Below are 15,419 nucleotides of genomic sequence, written 5' to 3'. Positions count from 1 at the left end.
TGGACAATACAGAGTTTGCAATGAGGGTACTTTTGCATCAGAGTCAAACCAGCCTGCAGGAAGCTACATAACGTGAAGTCAGGACCTGCCTCTTTGCACTCCTGCTCTGTGCCTTTCCTTGATGCTCATCCCTCCAGGAGCATCCCGCTCCGCCTTCCTGGAGGGATGCTGTGTCCTCAAGCCCGGCGGCCCTGCACCTTTGGCCGGGGCCCCAGGGAAACTGGTCCCTCTGTCCGCCCCGCCTTGGCCGCTCCTCCCCGCGAAGTGCCTCCTTTCCCGCCCCACTCGTTCTCCCTCCCTTCCTCTCGGCTCTGGGACCTCCCCTTCCAGAGTCCCGCGCCTCCCAGCTCCATTCCGGGCGCCCGCTGCCGGGCGCCGGACTGTGTTGCTCCGCTGGCTGCGCCGCCCGCGGGTTGAAAAGAATTTCCAGACCCGCGGCCCGGGAATGGGGCGGGCCCCGCTGCTGCTGCTGCCGCCGCTGCTGCTGCTGTCTTGGCTCTTCGTCCCTGGGCTTCCGAGAAGGGGTGAATGCACGGGACCGGGGTCTGGGAGAGGGGACGCGGGTCCGGGGACTGGGGGAGGGGGCAGGTGAAGCTGGGGAACGCGAGGGTTGGGGAGGAGGTCGATGTTTGGAGTTCCGGAGGGGGCGAGGGGCGGCGGGAGGTCCGGGGCCGGGTAGGGGTGCGACCCCTGCTGGGCAGGTTTGCAAACACCCACTCCCCCAGCCCCCCCACTAAGGGCTGGTACGCGGAGCAGAGAGCAGGTCTCGCACTAGCCCAGAGTCAGGGCGCCTGGATGAGCCGTGTAGACACGTCCAGTGGAACTGGCGGGGGGTACCCCTTTCCTCCGGGAGGAGGTCATGCTCTGTGCTGTGAGTTCCCCAAGTTTTCCGCCCAGAGGACCGCGCTGGACCCGCTCTGGCAGGAGCTCTGGTGACCGCACACCCACATCCCGAGGGACTCGTGCCCACTAACGCGCGGGCTGCGGAGTTGGGGTCGCTGTTGGGGCGCGTGGACTAAGGCGGGACCTGGGATGGTTGGCACTCAGGCTGCTCCCACTGGGCCCTCATGGGCAATACTAGCACCCCTCTGCACGACACCCCGTGGCGGTGCGGGGCCAGGAGAAAGGGGAGCATTCCCTACCCCTGTGCGTGGAAGAGGGGCGCCAGTGCTTGGACAGCGAGTAGGTTTCTCCCAGCTCTGCCAGGTGTGTGCACAGGTATTCCAGTGTGGACGCTGGCCGGATGAGCACTGGCCGGTCTGCGGGGCCTGTTCTGCACCCATACATAGCTGGTCCACGGGTGAGGGGTAAGCAGGTTAGAAGGCTGGTTGCTGATCCACTCCTGGAACCAGGGAGAAACTTAACCAGGCCCTACAAAAAGGCATAGAAATTGGGAGGGGGGTGGGGGGTGAGGAAGAAGGGTATGCTAAATAAACACATCCCAGGCATTTTTCCTTGGCTAAACTGTTTTCATCCAGCCTGTAGGTTTGTTTGTTCGGTGGTATTTGTTTGTTTTACCATGAATACGGCTGAGAAGTTTTCACCTATTAGAGTAAAAGGTGTGTTGCTGTTTTTTTAAGAATACCGAGTTACAGTTAAGCAATTTACTTAAAACTTTTCCTTTTGAGGTTTTTTTTTGTGTGTGTGAAAGCTCAGGTGGTCAAATGAAAAATTCTTAAGCAGTGCCTCCTTTTGCACATTCAATTACATAGAAGCACTTTATAATTTGGGGCAATTTGAAACAAACATCAAAGAACTAAAACATGCCTGTTCTCTACCCCCAAACCCTCAAAAATTCCTCAGCATTTCTGCCAGACTCATTTTTCATAATCCGCCAATCTGTTATATTTTTCTGCTAGTGAGGGCTGGCCATAAATAGTCTTGGAGGTAATGAATATGGTGAAAAGTATGTGAAAAATAGTTTTGGTGTCAGATATTAAAAAATAGTGTTTTTCTTTTTCTAAATTTTAAAAAAGCTGTAATAAAAAATGTTTGTAGTTGACAATCAGCTTTAGTCAGATAAACATGCAAGGACTGCTAAAATCCATCCAGTAGTGGCCGACTGGCATGGGTTTAGCGTCACCTATGAACCAGGGTATTCCTGGTCAGGGCACATGCTTGGGTTGCAGGCTGGATCCCCAGTAAGGGGTGAGGGGGACTTGCTAGAGGCAGCCAATCAAGGATTCTCTTTCATCATTGATGTTTCTCTCCCTCTCTCTTCCTCAATATATATATTTTTAAAAAGGAATCTTAAAAAAAAAAAAAAATCAACCGAGTAGGAAGAATGAAAAATGTCTCCAATTTTTCTTGTTCTACCCTTTGCTTTTCTTGAATTTACCTGGGAGATGTCTGATAGTGTTGGGAGCTTACCTGTGAAAAGCTTAAAGGGTGGGATTCTCACTGGCAGAATTCGAGCAGAAGTTAGAGTGCTGTGCAAAGAGATTAAAAATGGAAATTAGAGTCTCAGTCTAGTTTTAAGATTTTCATATTGCGCGTTGTGGATCCAAGTGGTTTGTGTACCGAGACAGGAGACCGGTGGACTGTGTGTGTAGGTATAGGTTCTACACTGTAGAACAGGGGTCCTCAAACTTTTTAAACAGGGGGCCAGTTCACTGTGCCTCAGACTGTTGGAGGGCCGGACTATAGTTAAAAAAAAACAAAACTATGAACAAATTCCTATGCACACTGCACATATCTTATTTTGAAATAAAAAAACAAAACGGCAAAAACACCCGCATGTGGCCCATGGGCCGTAGTTTGAGGACGCCTGCTGTAGAAGAATGGGTAATGAACACCTACCCATCACTTTAATCCAGGAATCCTCCCACCCCCATACAGACAAATACCATCCCTCCCAGCTACAGAGAGACAGAAGTGAAACTACTGACCCAGGGGCATTTCAGTCCTTCCTGCCTGAGAGTCTCTAGTAAGGGCACTAGTGAGCAGCAAAACCACCCAAACCAGGGCTCTTGGGTCCTGGGAGAGGATAGAGGAGAAATAAAAGTGGGTAACAGTGAGGGCGTATCCGGGACCTGGCCCATGACAAGGCTGTGTATGCAGCTAAACCCAACCTTTAGAACAAATTGGGCTTTAAAACCTCTTAAATTGTAGTGTTAACCTTCCACACTGATGCTGTGACATACATTATATAGTCAAGATTTTCCCAGGGAGAATTTTAATTTGTCCTATTGCTTTTGGTCTGCATAACAACAGCTTCAAATGTTTTTTGGAAGTAAGCAGTGCATATGTCACAAATAAATAATTTATAGAAAATTATTCTGATCCACTTTTTAAAAATTGATTTTGAGAGAGCCAGTGAAACAGAAACATCAATCAGTTGCCTCCCTCACATGCCCTGACCAGGGGATTGAACATGAAACCTGGAAATATGCCCTGAATGGGAATCGAACCCGCCACTTTTTGGTGTACGAGACAACACCACAACCAATTGAGCCACACTGGTCAGGGCCTGAGCCACTTTCTTAAAGTGCTGAATGGAACACATTTTTTATATTAACAATAACTATGTTTTTCTATCGTATTTTTATTTATTTATTTATTTATTTATTTATAATATTTTTATTGATTTCAGAGAGGAAGGGAGAGGGAGAGAGCGATAGAAACATCAATGATGAGAGAGAATCATTGATCGGTTGCCTCCTGCACGCCCCACACTGGGAATCGAGCCCCCAACCCGGCATGTGCCCTGACCAGGAATCGAACCGTGACCTCCTGGTTCATAGGTTGACGCTCAACCACTGAGCCACACCAGCTGAGCTTCCGTCATATTTTTAGAAATAATTTCCAGATAATCCTAGGAGCAAGGCCAGTGAGTTAGTAGCCGCAGTTGGTTCTGAACAGGTTGACTCTTTCCATGCCTGTGAATAGGGAACCTGCTGCCAGCTGGACAAGCTGAGCCAGGGCCTTGGTGTAAACAGGTCCCTCGTCACCTGCAAAGAGTAGCAGCCACTTCCCATATAATAGCCAGAATGAGATTTGAAGATGAGTCTGGCTGTGTTGGCCCTTGTTTAGAATTCTCAGGGGGCTTTTCACTCCTTCCCAGGGTTTGCAAGGACTCTCACTCCTGTGGACTCTTGTTCAGTTACTCCCTCCTGTTCAGGATGCTTCGGTCCCAGTGTCTCCTTCCTAGGGCTTCTGCAGTGGACATGCCTGCCCTCTGGCCGAATCTTTCCCGTGATCTCTGCTTGCTGGCTCCTTCTGGTTTAGGTTTCAGCTCAGAGGTTGTGCTGAAGAGGCCTTCCCTCACTCCCTCCTCCCCAGCCAGTCGCACCTCTCTCTCTCTCCCTTCTTCCTCTCCTCCTCCTCCTCCTCCTCCTCCTCCTCCTCCTCCTCCTCCTCCTCCTCCTCCTTCTTCTCTCTCTCTCTCTCTCTCTCTCTCTCTCTCTCTCTCTCTCTCTCTCTCCATTTTTAATTTCCTAATGACACTGCTCACCACCTGATGGTGGATGGTAGACGCCTAGTCCATCGCAGGTGCTCAGTGGATGACTGTGGGTAATGTCCAGGGCCAGGCCTCCGTGGCTCACACGTGCTCCTCCCTATCTCTCTCCCTCCTAACTGAAAGATGAAACAGAGGGCCGGAGACCATGGGATACCAGGACACAGGCTTTATTGGCGATCACCCTGCCAGCCGCCTTCCAGAGGGGAAAGAGAGAGAGAGAGAGAGAGAGAGAGAGCTTGCCGGGGTGAGAGTGCCTTTTAAGGGGAGGAAGGAGGGGACGGGGCTTAGGGCACTCAGCACACGCTGATTGGTGGTTTCATGTAAGGCACATGATTAGGCACCTAGGGACTTAGGAATTGGGGGCTTAGGGTATATGGCAGGTGCTGATTGGTGGTTCAATGTACAGTCCATATAAGGTGTTCAGGAATGTCCGGCTGCAGGTGGAGTTTACCTCATACTCCGTCCATCAGTTGGGGGAAGGGAGGATCTATCACTAACTTTCCAGAAACACAGTTGTTGCAGCTCCTGTGCCCTTTTGGGTGTGGGAGGGTCTTGGTTGATGGAAAAAAATCGCCGTTAATTTCACTGTGATATCGAAGCAATTTCATTACTAGAAATGTTAGGCCATCTAAAGAAGATAGATTTTTGGATTCTATTATCACTAATATAGCAATGTTAGCCTACTTTATATTCTCACAACTATTCCAACTGGGGAAAAAGTCACAAGCTGCTGTTTTAATGTTGAAAACACAGATTTAACAGCACCTCCCCAGGAGCAGGTTGCTCAGTGCTCAGGTGGGGCCTTAAGTGCCTTAACTTTGGCCCATTCCATCTTAACCCAGAGCACAAGGCTGTGCTAATATGCATCTCAGCAGGAGGTTAATGGTTATAAAAACGGAAAAAAGGCTTTGGCCTGGAATGAAGTGCTTAACAAGGTCTTGGCTCAGGATCTGAGTAGCCAGCAAACCTGTCAGTCCTGCCTGGAAGCCTGTTTTCTCTCTGGTTAGGGGGACTCTTAATTTTTCATGGAATTGTGAGGAGGATGGAATGAGCTAATGGCATGTAATAAGTTCTCCAAAAATATTAACCGTTATTACCAATGGCTTCTTCCATTATTCTGAGCTCAAATTTTGGGGTAATTGTTTTCCCTGGACAGCCAGTGTTGGTGGAGTGGGGGGAAGGTTCTTTTCTCATTGAAATGTATCCTAAATTGCACCTTGAACTATGAGGGCAGAACTGAGGGCACCGCCCCCTGTTCCCTGTGGGGCTGGGCTGTGGGGTGTGGGTCCTGACTTCTGAGTCCTGGCTGTGCTGTTCAGGATTTGGTTTCCCGGTAGTTCCGGTGCGGGACCCACCCTTGGCCTGCCCTGACCGCTCCTGCCCTGCCGCCCCCTTACCTTCACTTGCTGGATTCAGACTTAACTCCGTCCAGGAATAGCTTCCTGTCATGTGCTTCTCTGCAAGGTTAAAAATGAAGGCCAATTCCTGCTCTACTCTCCCACACAACTCTGCCAACATGGGTGTGGTTTTTGACTGTAAACATCTAGATAATTCTTTTTTTTAACCAGCCCAAACCAGGTTTTTCAAGTGAAGTCTTCTGGCTGCAGTGGATGGAAAATGTGGCTTTGTTTCTTACATCAGCCTCTGGGTACCTGCCTGGTGTGTGTGTGCCTGGTGTGTTGTGTGCCCACAAGCTCTCCTGACCGGATACTTCCTGTTGGTGGCAGGTGTGAGCAGGCTTCCAGGTGTACCTGGGGAAGCCCTGACCCTGCCTCTCGCACTCTGGACATCTGCTGACCCCTGGCAGGAAGGGAACCTGCTGCCTTTATCCTTTCCTTGTTCAGGCCCCCCTGTGTCCAGCAGGCAATGGTTGGGAATCCCATAGGATCTTGGGCCCGAGTACTGAGGGGACCTGCCACCCTCCACTTCCTCCCTTGGAGGAGGCCTGAGTTGGCTTCTTCTGAACTGTGGCTGTTGAACGGTGGCTGTTGAACGGTGGAAGAGTCTTGACCGCAGCCAAGGCCCAGGTCTTCCCGCTTTGGTGAGTCCGGGCAGCTGGACAGCCTCCTTGGTAACTGTGTCATTCCCACTCTCTGGGCCTCTTTTCACAGCAGGATGCAGTGGCCCCGGCGCAGGTGCCAGGTTTTAAAGAGATTAAAAAAAAAAGGGTAATCATGTCTTCAACGTTTCACTGGGAAACCTACAATCAGTCTAAAGCATTTTATTTCATCCTTTTGCCCATTTCATCCACCATCAGTGCCTCTTTCTTTACTTAATGGTAAAACGGATTTTCCATGAGCCTTGGGGTGACAGGGATGGGGAAGGAAAAAGGGGAAATGAAGGAGGGAGAGAGAGAAACAGATGTTGACTTTATTTTCGGACAAGGTCTTATAAGAAAATGGTTACACCAAAAGCTAAGAATATTTGAGAGACTTCTGGAGAAAGCCCAGTTCATATCCCAGTGCGTGGGCGGTTTTATGCTCTTGTCCTCAGTTATTAGTGGTGTCTTTTGGGTATTTCTTAGTCGGTCCTTTCAAAGGTGCTTGCCTATCGTCTGCTGAGCCACCTAAGGCCCCAGTAAGGTAAGGTCCCAGGTGGTGCCTGTGCTGGCTCCCCTGGGAGGGACCCATCCTCAGGACTGAGGTCTCAGGTTGGCACTGACAATCAGGCAAATGGGACAGATACGTTTTTTGGGGGGAGGGGTGTTCAGGTACCTCCACATTTGGGAATGGTAAACACCTTAGACTTTGCCTTAGCTGCGGCCTGGCCTCTGGTGAGACACAGGGGAAGCCTTGTTTTGGGGGAGAAGGGATTGTTTTGCCGTTTTAAGCCTTCAGGCTTGTTAAAGCTGCTAGTAGACTGGCCTCTTTATGGTTTTGGAAAATGATTCTTTTTACATGTCAGAACAGGCTGTCTTGGAGGAGCATATTAGAACAGGGACCCAGACTCACTGAATGCTGTTTTCTGTCCAGGGCTGACCGCTGACTGCACGCACGGCCAGCTGATCCATATTCATGGCACCCAGTTCGGCTGCATCTGTAGGCGGGTTTCCACTTGCCCCTGGCTGGCTGCCCCCATACAGGAAGGGGAACCAGCCTGTAAGCCCTTTTACAGCTCTGTCACGTGATTTGCACATTTGTGGATGAAAACAATGTTCTTTAAAAGTCTTTCGAGCAGCCCTGGCTAGTGGCTCAGTTGGTTGGAGTGTCAAGTGTGCACCCCAAGGTGGTGGGTTTGATTCCTGGTCAGGGCACATACCTAGGTTGTGGGTTCTATCCCCAGTGAGGGCACATACCAATCAATTCCTCTCCCTTCCTCTCTCTAAGTTCAATTGTTAAAAAACTGGCCGGTGTTGCTCAGTGGTTAAGTGTCAGTCCATTCACGAGAAGAGTGCAGGCTGATCTCTAATAAGTAAAAAAAAATCAATAAAAAGGTTTGGAGCAAATAAAACAAAAGGAAGCTTAATAGGATTAGCATTAAATCGGAAGCATTCCTTTAAGAAAAATAACGAGTTTGGGAGTACAGAGATGTACATTCTCATCCCAGTTTTGATGTTAGCTGGGAGGATAAGGAGAAAGTCAGCTGTGGACTCAGGGTTTGGGGTGCACATCTCGTTACCCTCCACAGATCCAGTTGCATCTCATTCTTGAGGGGCGGGGAGCCTCTACCCCTTTTTTCGTCAGAACCTGGCACTGAGGGTAGGAGTAAGGGAGTTACATTTATCTAAGGAAGGTGGCAAGTCCTAGACCAGAGTGACATCGGCAGGGCAGGACGGTTCCTCAAACCAAGCGCCCTCATGATTTTTGGGCCGACAGGTGGCAGGAAGGTTGAGGTCTCTCATGTGAGCCACTCAGGGAGGGATCCCACCATGGTTACCTGGTGGCCAACCAGTAAACATAAAAGCCTCGCTTTCTCTTTTTATCATTATATTTCGTCTTTCTCACCTACTCTTTTCCTTTATATTCAAGTCTTGTTATAAAATATTTAGAATACGTTAGAGGATATGGAAGATAATGCAAGTCACCTCTGTACTCACCACCAGCATAAGAAACCAGTTAGCAGTGACATCCCCCTTCTCCCCTTTCCATTCTCACACCCTGTCTCCCCTCCCCCAGAGAAAACCACTTCCCCACATTAGTGTTTCATTCCCAGGCATCTCTTTATCCTTTGACCACACAGAGTTGTACTGGCAACACTCTTAGCAGTTGTTTTGCACCACATCGGTTAGGGTTTCCACTTGGCTGCATGTAACAGAAATCCTCACTTCAGTAAACCAAAAGAGAGGTATTTCTCTCATTTGACAAGCAGTCTGAGGGCAGCCAGGCTGGGGTTGGGACCGAGGCTGCAGGAAGTGGCTAGGGACTGGCTCTTCCCTGGCTCTTTATTCTGCCATCTGTAGTGTGTGGCGTTAGAGCTCACTGCCTCAGAATGGCTGCTGCCTCTCCTGGCATTGCATTTGCATTCCAAGTAGAAGGAAGCAGGAAGGACAAAAGACAAACCTTTTCATACCGAGTCTGTTCTTTTTAGAACACGAGAAGGTGATAACTTTACAGGAAGCCCCACGCTGCAGACCTGTGCTTAGATTTCCCTGGCCCTCCAAACTGCAAGAAAGAGGGCAAATCAAGTTGTTAGCTAAACAAGCTGCCGTCCCGAGTGAGATCAGGTCCCATTTGTAGGAAAAGGGGTGTGTGCATTCAGGGGGCTACTAGCAGCTGCTACCATGCCCAGGTTATACAATTTTACAGTAATAGTGTGCTTTGTTCAGCTTGCTTTTCCACTCTGTATTAAGTTTGCTAGATTCATCTGGGCAGAAAAGTGTTGCCCTAGTTGATTTATCTTCATAGGCAATTATGTGACTACTAGAGGCCCATTGCACGAAGATTCGTGCAATAGGCCTTCCTTCCCCTGGCTGCTGGCACCGGTTTGCTCCAGCACCCAGGACCCAGGCCTTCGCTCCAGCCACAGCAAGGCTGGGCTTCTCAGCTTCTCCACTCCGGCTGCAGCAGAGAATCCAAGCCTCTTCAGTCTTCAATCTTCAGTCATCTTCAGTCTTCGCTCTGCACCAGTGTATGCAAATAAACCCTCCATCATTGTTGGGTTAATTTGCATACTCACTCCTGATTGGCTGGTGGGCATCACAGCGGTATGGTCAATTTGCATCTTTCTCTTTTATTAGTGTAGATACCATAGTTTACTCACTCTCTTATTGGACATTTCGATTTTTCTAAATTTTTGTATTGCCATGAACAGTCTTCTTTTTTAATCCTTTCTTCACAGAGGTTTAATTTTGCTATAATAAAATGCACAAATTTTAAATATAAAACTTGATGAGTATGACAAATATGAGTGTCAATACCACTACTTGAGTCAAGATAGCCATGAATTTACTTGTGTGTCTCACTGTGGACCGAGAAAGTTGTTAGGGGCAAAAATACTGAGTGGTAGGTTATTTACACTTTAAGCTTCAATATACCTGGTATGTTGCCAAATTTGTTATTCACAGCGGAGAAAAGGCTTTCTTCCAGGTATTTCTTCCCAAGAATATTCTAACAGGTCTGGTATACTCCTCAGGGTGGTTTGTGAAGCATGCCGAGGCCAAATTGGCATCACCTCCTGGCCCTCCCAGGCTTATCACCCAGCACCCATCCTGGTATATGGTTCTTTTTATATATTGCCAAATTCTATTTTCCGATGTTTCGGTAAGGATTTTTTGCATCTATAATCATGGAGCCTGTTAATCTGTACTGTACTGTGTGTAGTTTTGGTATCAGGTCAAAGTAGCTTTATAAAAATAGATTGGGAAATGCCCTCTCCTCTTCTAGTTTCTGGAAGAGATTATGTGGAATTTGTGTTAATTCTTCTTTTGGTATAATTCTCCAGTGAAACTGTTTTGTGGAGTTCTTCAAATTATGAATTCAATTTCCTTAATAGTTCCTGGGTATTCAAATTATCTATTTCATATTAGGTGAGTCCCTCCTGGCCAGCATGGCTCAGTAGTTGAGCATGTAGGTGAATTCTGGTAGTTTGTGGGTTTTTTTAGGAATTAGTTTATTTCTTCTTTGTTGTCAAGTTGGTATATAGAGTTGTTCATAGTATTTATTTTCCTTTTGATGTCTACAGAGTTTTTAATGATATTCCCTATTTCACTCCCACCATTAATAATTTGTGTCTTCTATTTTTTCTTTGTCAGTCTTGCTAGAATTTTGTTGATCTTTTCAAACAACCAGCTCTTTATTTCAATGAGTTTCTCTATAAATTTTTATTTCTTATATATTTTTTTTATTTTTTATGCTTACTTGGGGTTTGTTTTGCATGTTCTGAGCTCAGATTACTGAACAAATTTTTCTCTTAGCACTGTGTTAACTGTGTCCCACAAATTTAGATATATTGTATCCTCATTTTCACCCAGTTCAGTATACTTTTTTATTTTTCTTGACACTTCCTATTTGAGCCTTAGATTATTTAGAAGTTTAGTTTGCAGGGATTTGGAGAATTTCCAGTTATCACTGTTTTTAATATCTGATTATTTCCATTGTGGTCAGAGAACATAAACTGTATGATTTTAATTATTTTAAATTTGTTGAGATTTGCTTTATGTTCCAGGATGTAGTTTATCTTGGTTTATATCCCATTGGTGTTTAGAAAAAAATGTGTATTCTGCTGTTGTTGGATTGAATGTTCCATAAATGTAGGCTAGCTTTTTTCTTTTTATTAAATTTACTAGAGGCCCAGAGCATGAAATTCATGCACGGGGGAGGGGGTGTCTCTCGGCCCAACCTGCACCCTCTCCAATCTGGGACCCCTTCGCAGATGTCCGACTGCCAGTTTAGGTCCAACCCCTGTAGGATGGGGCATAAACTGGCAGTTGGACCTCCCTCTCGCAATCCAGGACTGCTGGTTCCTAATCACTCACCTGCCTGCCTGCCTGATCACCCCTAACAACTCTGCCTGCCTTCCTGATCGCCCCTAACTGCCTCTGCCTGCCAGTGAAACTGTTTTGTGGAGTTCTTCAAATTATGAATTCAATTTCCTTAATAGTTCCTGGGTATTCAAATTATCTATTTCATATTAGGTGAGTCCCGCCTGGCCAGCATGGCTCAGTAGTAGAGCATGTAGGGGAATTCTGGTAGTTTGTGGGTTTTTTTAGGAATAGCTTCAAATATCTTCTCCCATTCAGTTGGTTTCCATTTTGTTTTGTTGGCAGATTCTCTTGCTGTGCAGAAGTTTTTTAGTTTGATATAGTCCCATTCATTTATTTTTGCTTGCTTTATCTTCCCTTGCCTTTGAGGTCATAAAATCTTGTCTAAGACCAAGGTTCATCAAATCTTGTCTAAGACCAAGGTCCATATGTTTAGTACCTATGTATTCTTCTATGTAATTTATTGTTTCAGTTCTTATATTTAGGTCTTTGATCCACTTTGAGTTAATTTTTGTGTATGGAGACAAACTGTAGTCTAGTTTCATTTTTTTGCATGTGGCTCTCCAGTTTTCCCAGTACCATTTATTGAAGAGGCTTCCATTTCTCCATCATATGTGTTTGGCTCCTTTGTAAAACATTATTTGCCCATAAACATGTGGATTTATATCTGGGCTCTCAATTCTGTTTTATTGGCCTGGGTGTCTGTTTTTTTTCAGCCAATATAATGCTGTTTGATTATCACTGCTTTGTATTATAGTTTGAAGTTAGGGAATTTGATTCCTCCGGGTTTGTTCTTTTTTCTCAGGTGTGCTTTGGCTATTCAGGGTGTTGCATTGTTTCATACAAATCTGATGATTTTTAAAAAATGGCCAAAACCGGTTTGGCTCAGTGGATAGAGCGTCAGCCTGCGGACTGAAAGGTCCCAGGTTCGATTCCGGTCAAGGGCATGTACCTTGGTTGCGGGCACATCCCCAGTAGGGGGTGTGCAGGAGGCAGCTGATTGATGTTTCTCTCTCATCGATGTTTCTGGCTCTCTATCCCTCTCCCTTCCTCTCTGTAAAAAAAATCAATAAAATATATATTTTTTTAAAAAATGTCATTTGGGCTCTAGCCGGTGGCTCAGTTGGTTTGACTGTCGTCCCATGCACCAAAAAAGGTTGCCCAATTGATTCCCAGTCAGGATACATACCTAGGTTTCAGGTTCAAACCCAGGTCAGGGAGTATATTGGAGGCAACTGAGGGATATTTTTCGTTCACACATCAATGTCTCTCTCTTTCCCTCCCTCCCTCCCTCTCCTTTCTTCTCTTCTAAAATCAATCAGCTGAGGATTTAAAAAATGTCATTTGGATTTTGATGGGGATTGCATTAAATCTGTATATTGCTTGGGTAATATGGCCATTTTAATTATATGGATTCTTTTAATCCATGAACACAGAATAGTTTTCCATTTTATTGTGTCTTTTTTTAAACAATTTTTTCATTGCTTTCAGAGAGTAAGGGAGAGGGAGAGGGAGAGAGAGATAGAAACATCGATGATGAGAGAGACTCATTTTTAGGCTGCCTCCTGCACGCCCCACATTGGGGATTAAACCCACAACCTGGGCATATGCCCTGACCGGGAATTGAACCGTGACCTCCTGATTCATAGGTCGAAGCTTAACCACTGAGCCACACCAGCAGAGCTTGTTTTGTCTTTTTCAATCTCTTTTAATAACCAGTGTATAGGTCCTTCACATCTTTTAAGTTTATTCCTAGATATTTTATTCTTTTTGTTGTAATTGCAAAAGGATTTTTTTTCACTTTCTGAAATTTTATGTTAGTATATAGGAATGGAGTGGATTTTTTTAAATTGATTTTATGAACTACAACTTTACTGTATTTATAGTTTCGAATAGTTTTTTGGGGGTGGTGTTTTTAAGGTTTTCTATATAAAGAATTATGTCATCTGCAAAAAGTGACACTTTTATTTCTTCATTCCCAGTGTGGATGCCTTTTATTTCTTTCTCTTGCCTGATTGCTCTGGCTAGGACTTCCAGTACTAGGTTGAGTAAGAGTGGTGAGAGTGGACATCCTTGTCTTGCTCCTGGCCATCGAAGAAAAGCGTTGAGGTGTTCACCATTGAGGATGATATCAGCTGAGGGTGTGGACTAGCATTAGTGTCCTTGCTTATTTTCTGCCCAGTCTTTGATCAGTTGTTGAGAGAGAGATGTTGGATGTCTCCAACTATAATCGTTGATTTTTTTTTTTTTATTTCTCTGTTCAATCCTATCAGTTTCAGCTTCACATGTTTTGCATCTCTTTACTCTGGCACATATAGTCATCCCATAGTATCCATGGGGGATTGGTTTTAGGACTGCCCCCTCCCTTAGTATGCTGAAATGCATGGACGCTCAAGTCCTTTATATTAAGTGATGTAGCATTTGCATATAATCTCCACACATCATCCCTTATACTTTATTTATTTTTACTTTTTAATCTTTACCTGAGGATATTTTTTCCACTTCTTTTTAGAGAGAATAGAAGGGAGGTGAGGAGGAAGGGAGAGAGAGAGAGAAACATCGATAGGCTGCACACACCCTGATGGGGTGGGAAGTGAACCTGCAACCCAGGTACATGCTCTTGACCTGGAATCGAATCAAGACTCTTTGGTGGGCAGCCAATGCTCCAAACATTGAGCAACACCAGCCAGGTATCCCATATACCTTAAATCATCTCTGTATTACGTGCAATACCTAACACAATGCAAATACTCCTTGTACTGTATTATTTAGGGGATAATGAGAAAAATAGTCTGTACGTGTTCAGTACTGATGCAACCATCATAGGTCTAACTACATAGTACGTGTCAGCAGCAAGGGACCTTTTTTTGCTCCCTGAATGTTTTTAGTCCACAGTTGGTTGAATCCATGGATACGATACCCTCAGATACAGAGGGCTGGCTGTATTCATTTAACTGCTATTTCTTATTGGTAGAGTGACTGTTTTATCATTATGTAACATGGCTTTTTATCTCTGATAATTTTCTTTACTTTGAAACTGCTTTATCTGATATTAATATAACCATCCTGCTTTCTTTCATGAATGGTTACATGATATCTTTTTCTATGCTTTTGTGTTCAACTTGCCTATCTTATATAACAAAAGGCTAATATACAAATTGTCCCCTTGACCGGGAGTTCGACCAGTTGTTCAACCAGGGGACACAGCTGGCCTGCCAACAGCCCACGGACCCTCCCTCTGGCTGACCCGGCCCAATCAGCCCTGATTGGGGTGGGCTGGCCGGACCCCACCCATGCACCAATTCGTGCACCAGGCCTCTAGTATAATTATATTTGGAATGAATTGCTTATAAATAGCAGATAATTGGGTCATATTTTTTACTCTAGTCTGCCAATCTCTGTCTTTTAATAAGCATATCTTGATCATTTACCTATAATATTAGGTATTGATGTTTTAGCAGTTTAAATGAAATATAGAATCCCTACCTCCTTTTATTTTATTTTATTTTATTTTATTTATTTTTATGATTATTTATTAAATCCTAACCCAAGGATATGCTTGTCATTGATGAGAGAGAGAGAGAGAGAGGGAGGAAGGGAGATGAAGAGAGGGAGAAGGAGGGGGGGGAAGGGCGAGAGAGAAAGAAAGAGCGAGGGAGAGAAATCGATATGAGACTAGTTGATTGGTTGTCTCGGCGTACTCATCAATGGGCCCTGACTGGGGATCCAACCTGCAACCTGCTTATATGCCCTAACTGGGAATCAAGTCCCTGTGCACCTAACATTTGCGGGTTCAATTCCCAGCCAACTAAGCCACACTGGCCAGGGCTTGACCAATATTTTTTATTGATTTTTATGTTTTTTTTCCTTCCTTCTAATGACTCAAGTTTCTTTCTTTCATTATTTCCTTTCTTTTTAGAGAAGTTCCTTTAGCCTAAGTCTTCTGATGACAAATTCTCATAGTTTTCCATCTCCATGTGCTTTCAAATACCTTTTTTTTCCCCTTTTTTCTTTCTTTTTTTCTTTTTTTGAATTTAGTAG

At 45.4% G+C, this 15,419-nt stretch overlaps 1 protein-coding gene across 1 annotated transcript in view; it reads left to right on the top strand.

Annotated features, from left to right (window-relative positions):
- Window positions 1-360: 360 nt before the first annotated feature.
- Window positions 361-15,419, top strand: part of MERTK (MER proto-oncogene, tyrosine kinase) — a 108,676-nt gene continuing 93,617 nt past the window's right edge. Inside the window, exon 1 of the mRNA XM_079791743.1 lies at window positions 361-524. Coding sequence (XP_079647869.1) covers window positions 446-524 — 79 coding nt within the window. The 5' untranslated portion in view covers window positions 361-445. The remainder of the gene's footprint in view (window positions 525-15,419) is intronic.

The sequence above is a fragment of the Cnephaeus nilssonii genome (assembly GCF_951640355.1).
Source record: "Cnephaeus nilssonii genome assembly, chromosome: 15".
Classification (NCBI taxonomy): Eukaryota; Metazoa; Chordata; class Mammalia; order Chiroptera; family Vespertilionidae; genus Cnephaeus; species Cnephaeus nilssonii.
Note: the sequence above shows the minus strand (reverse complement) of the source record. Positions and strands in the feature narration are given on the sequence as shown.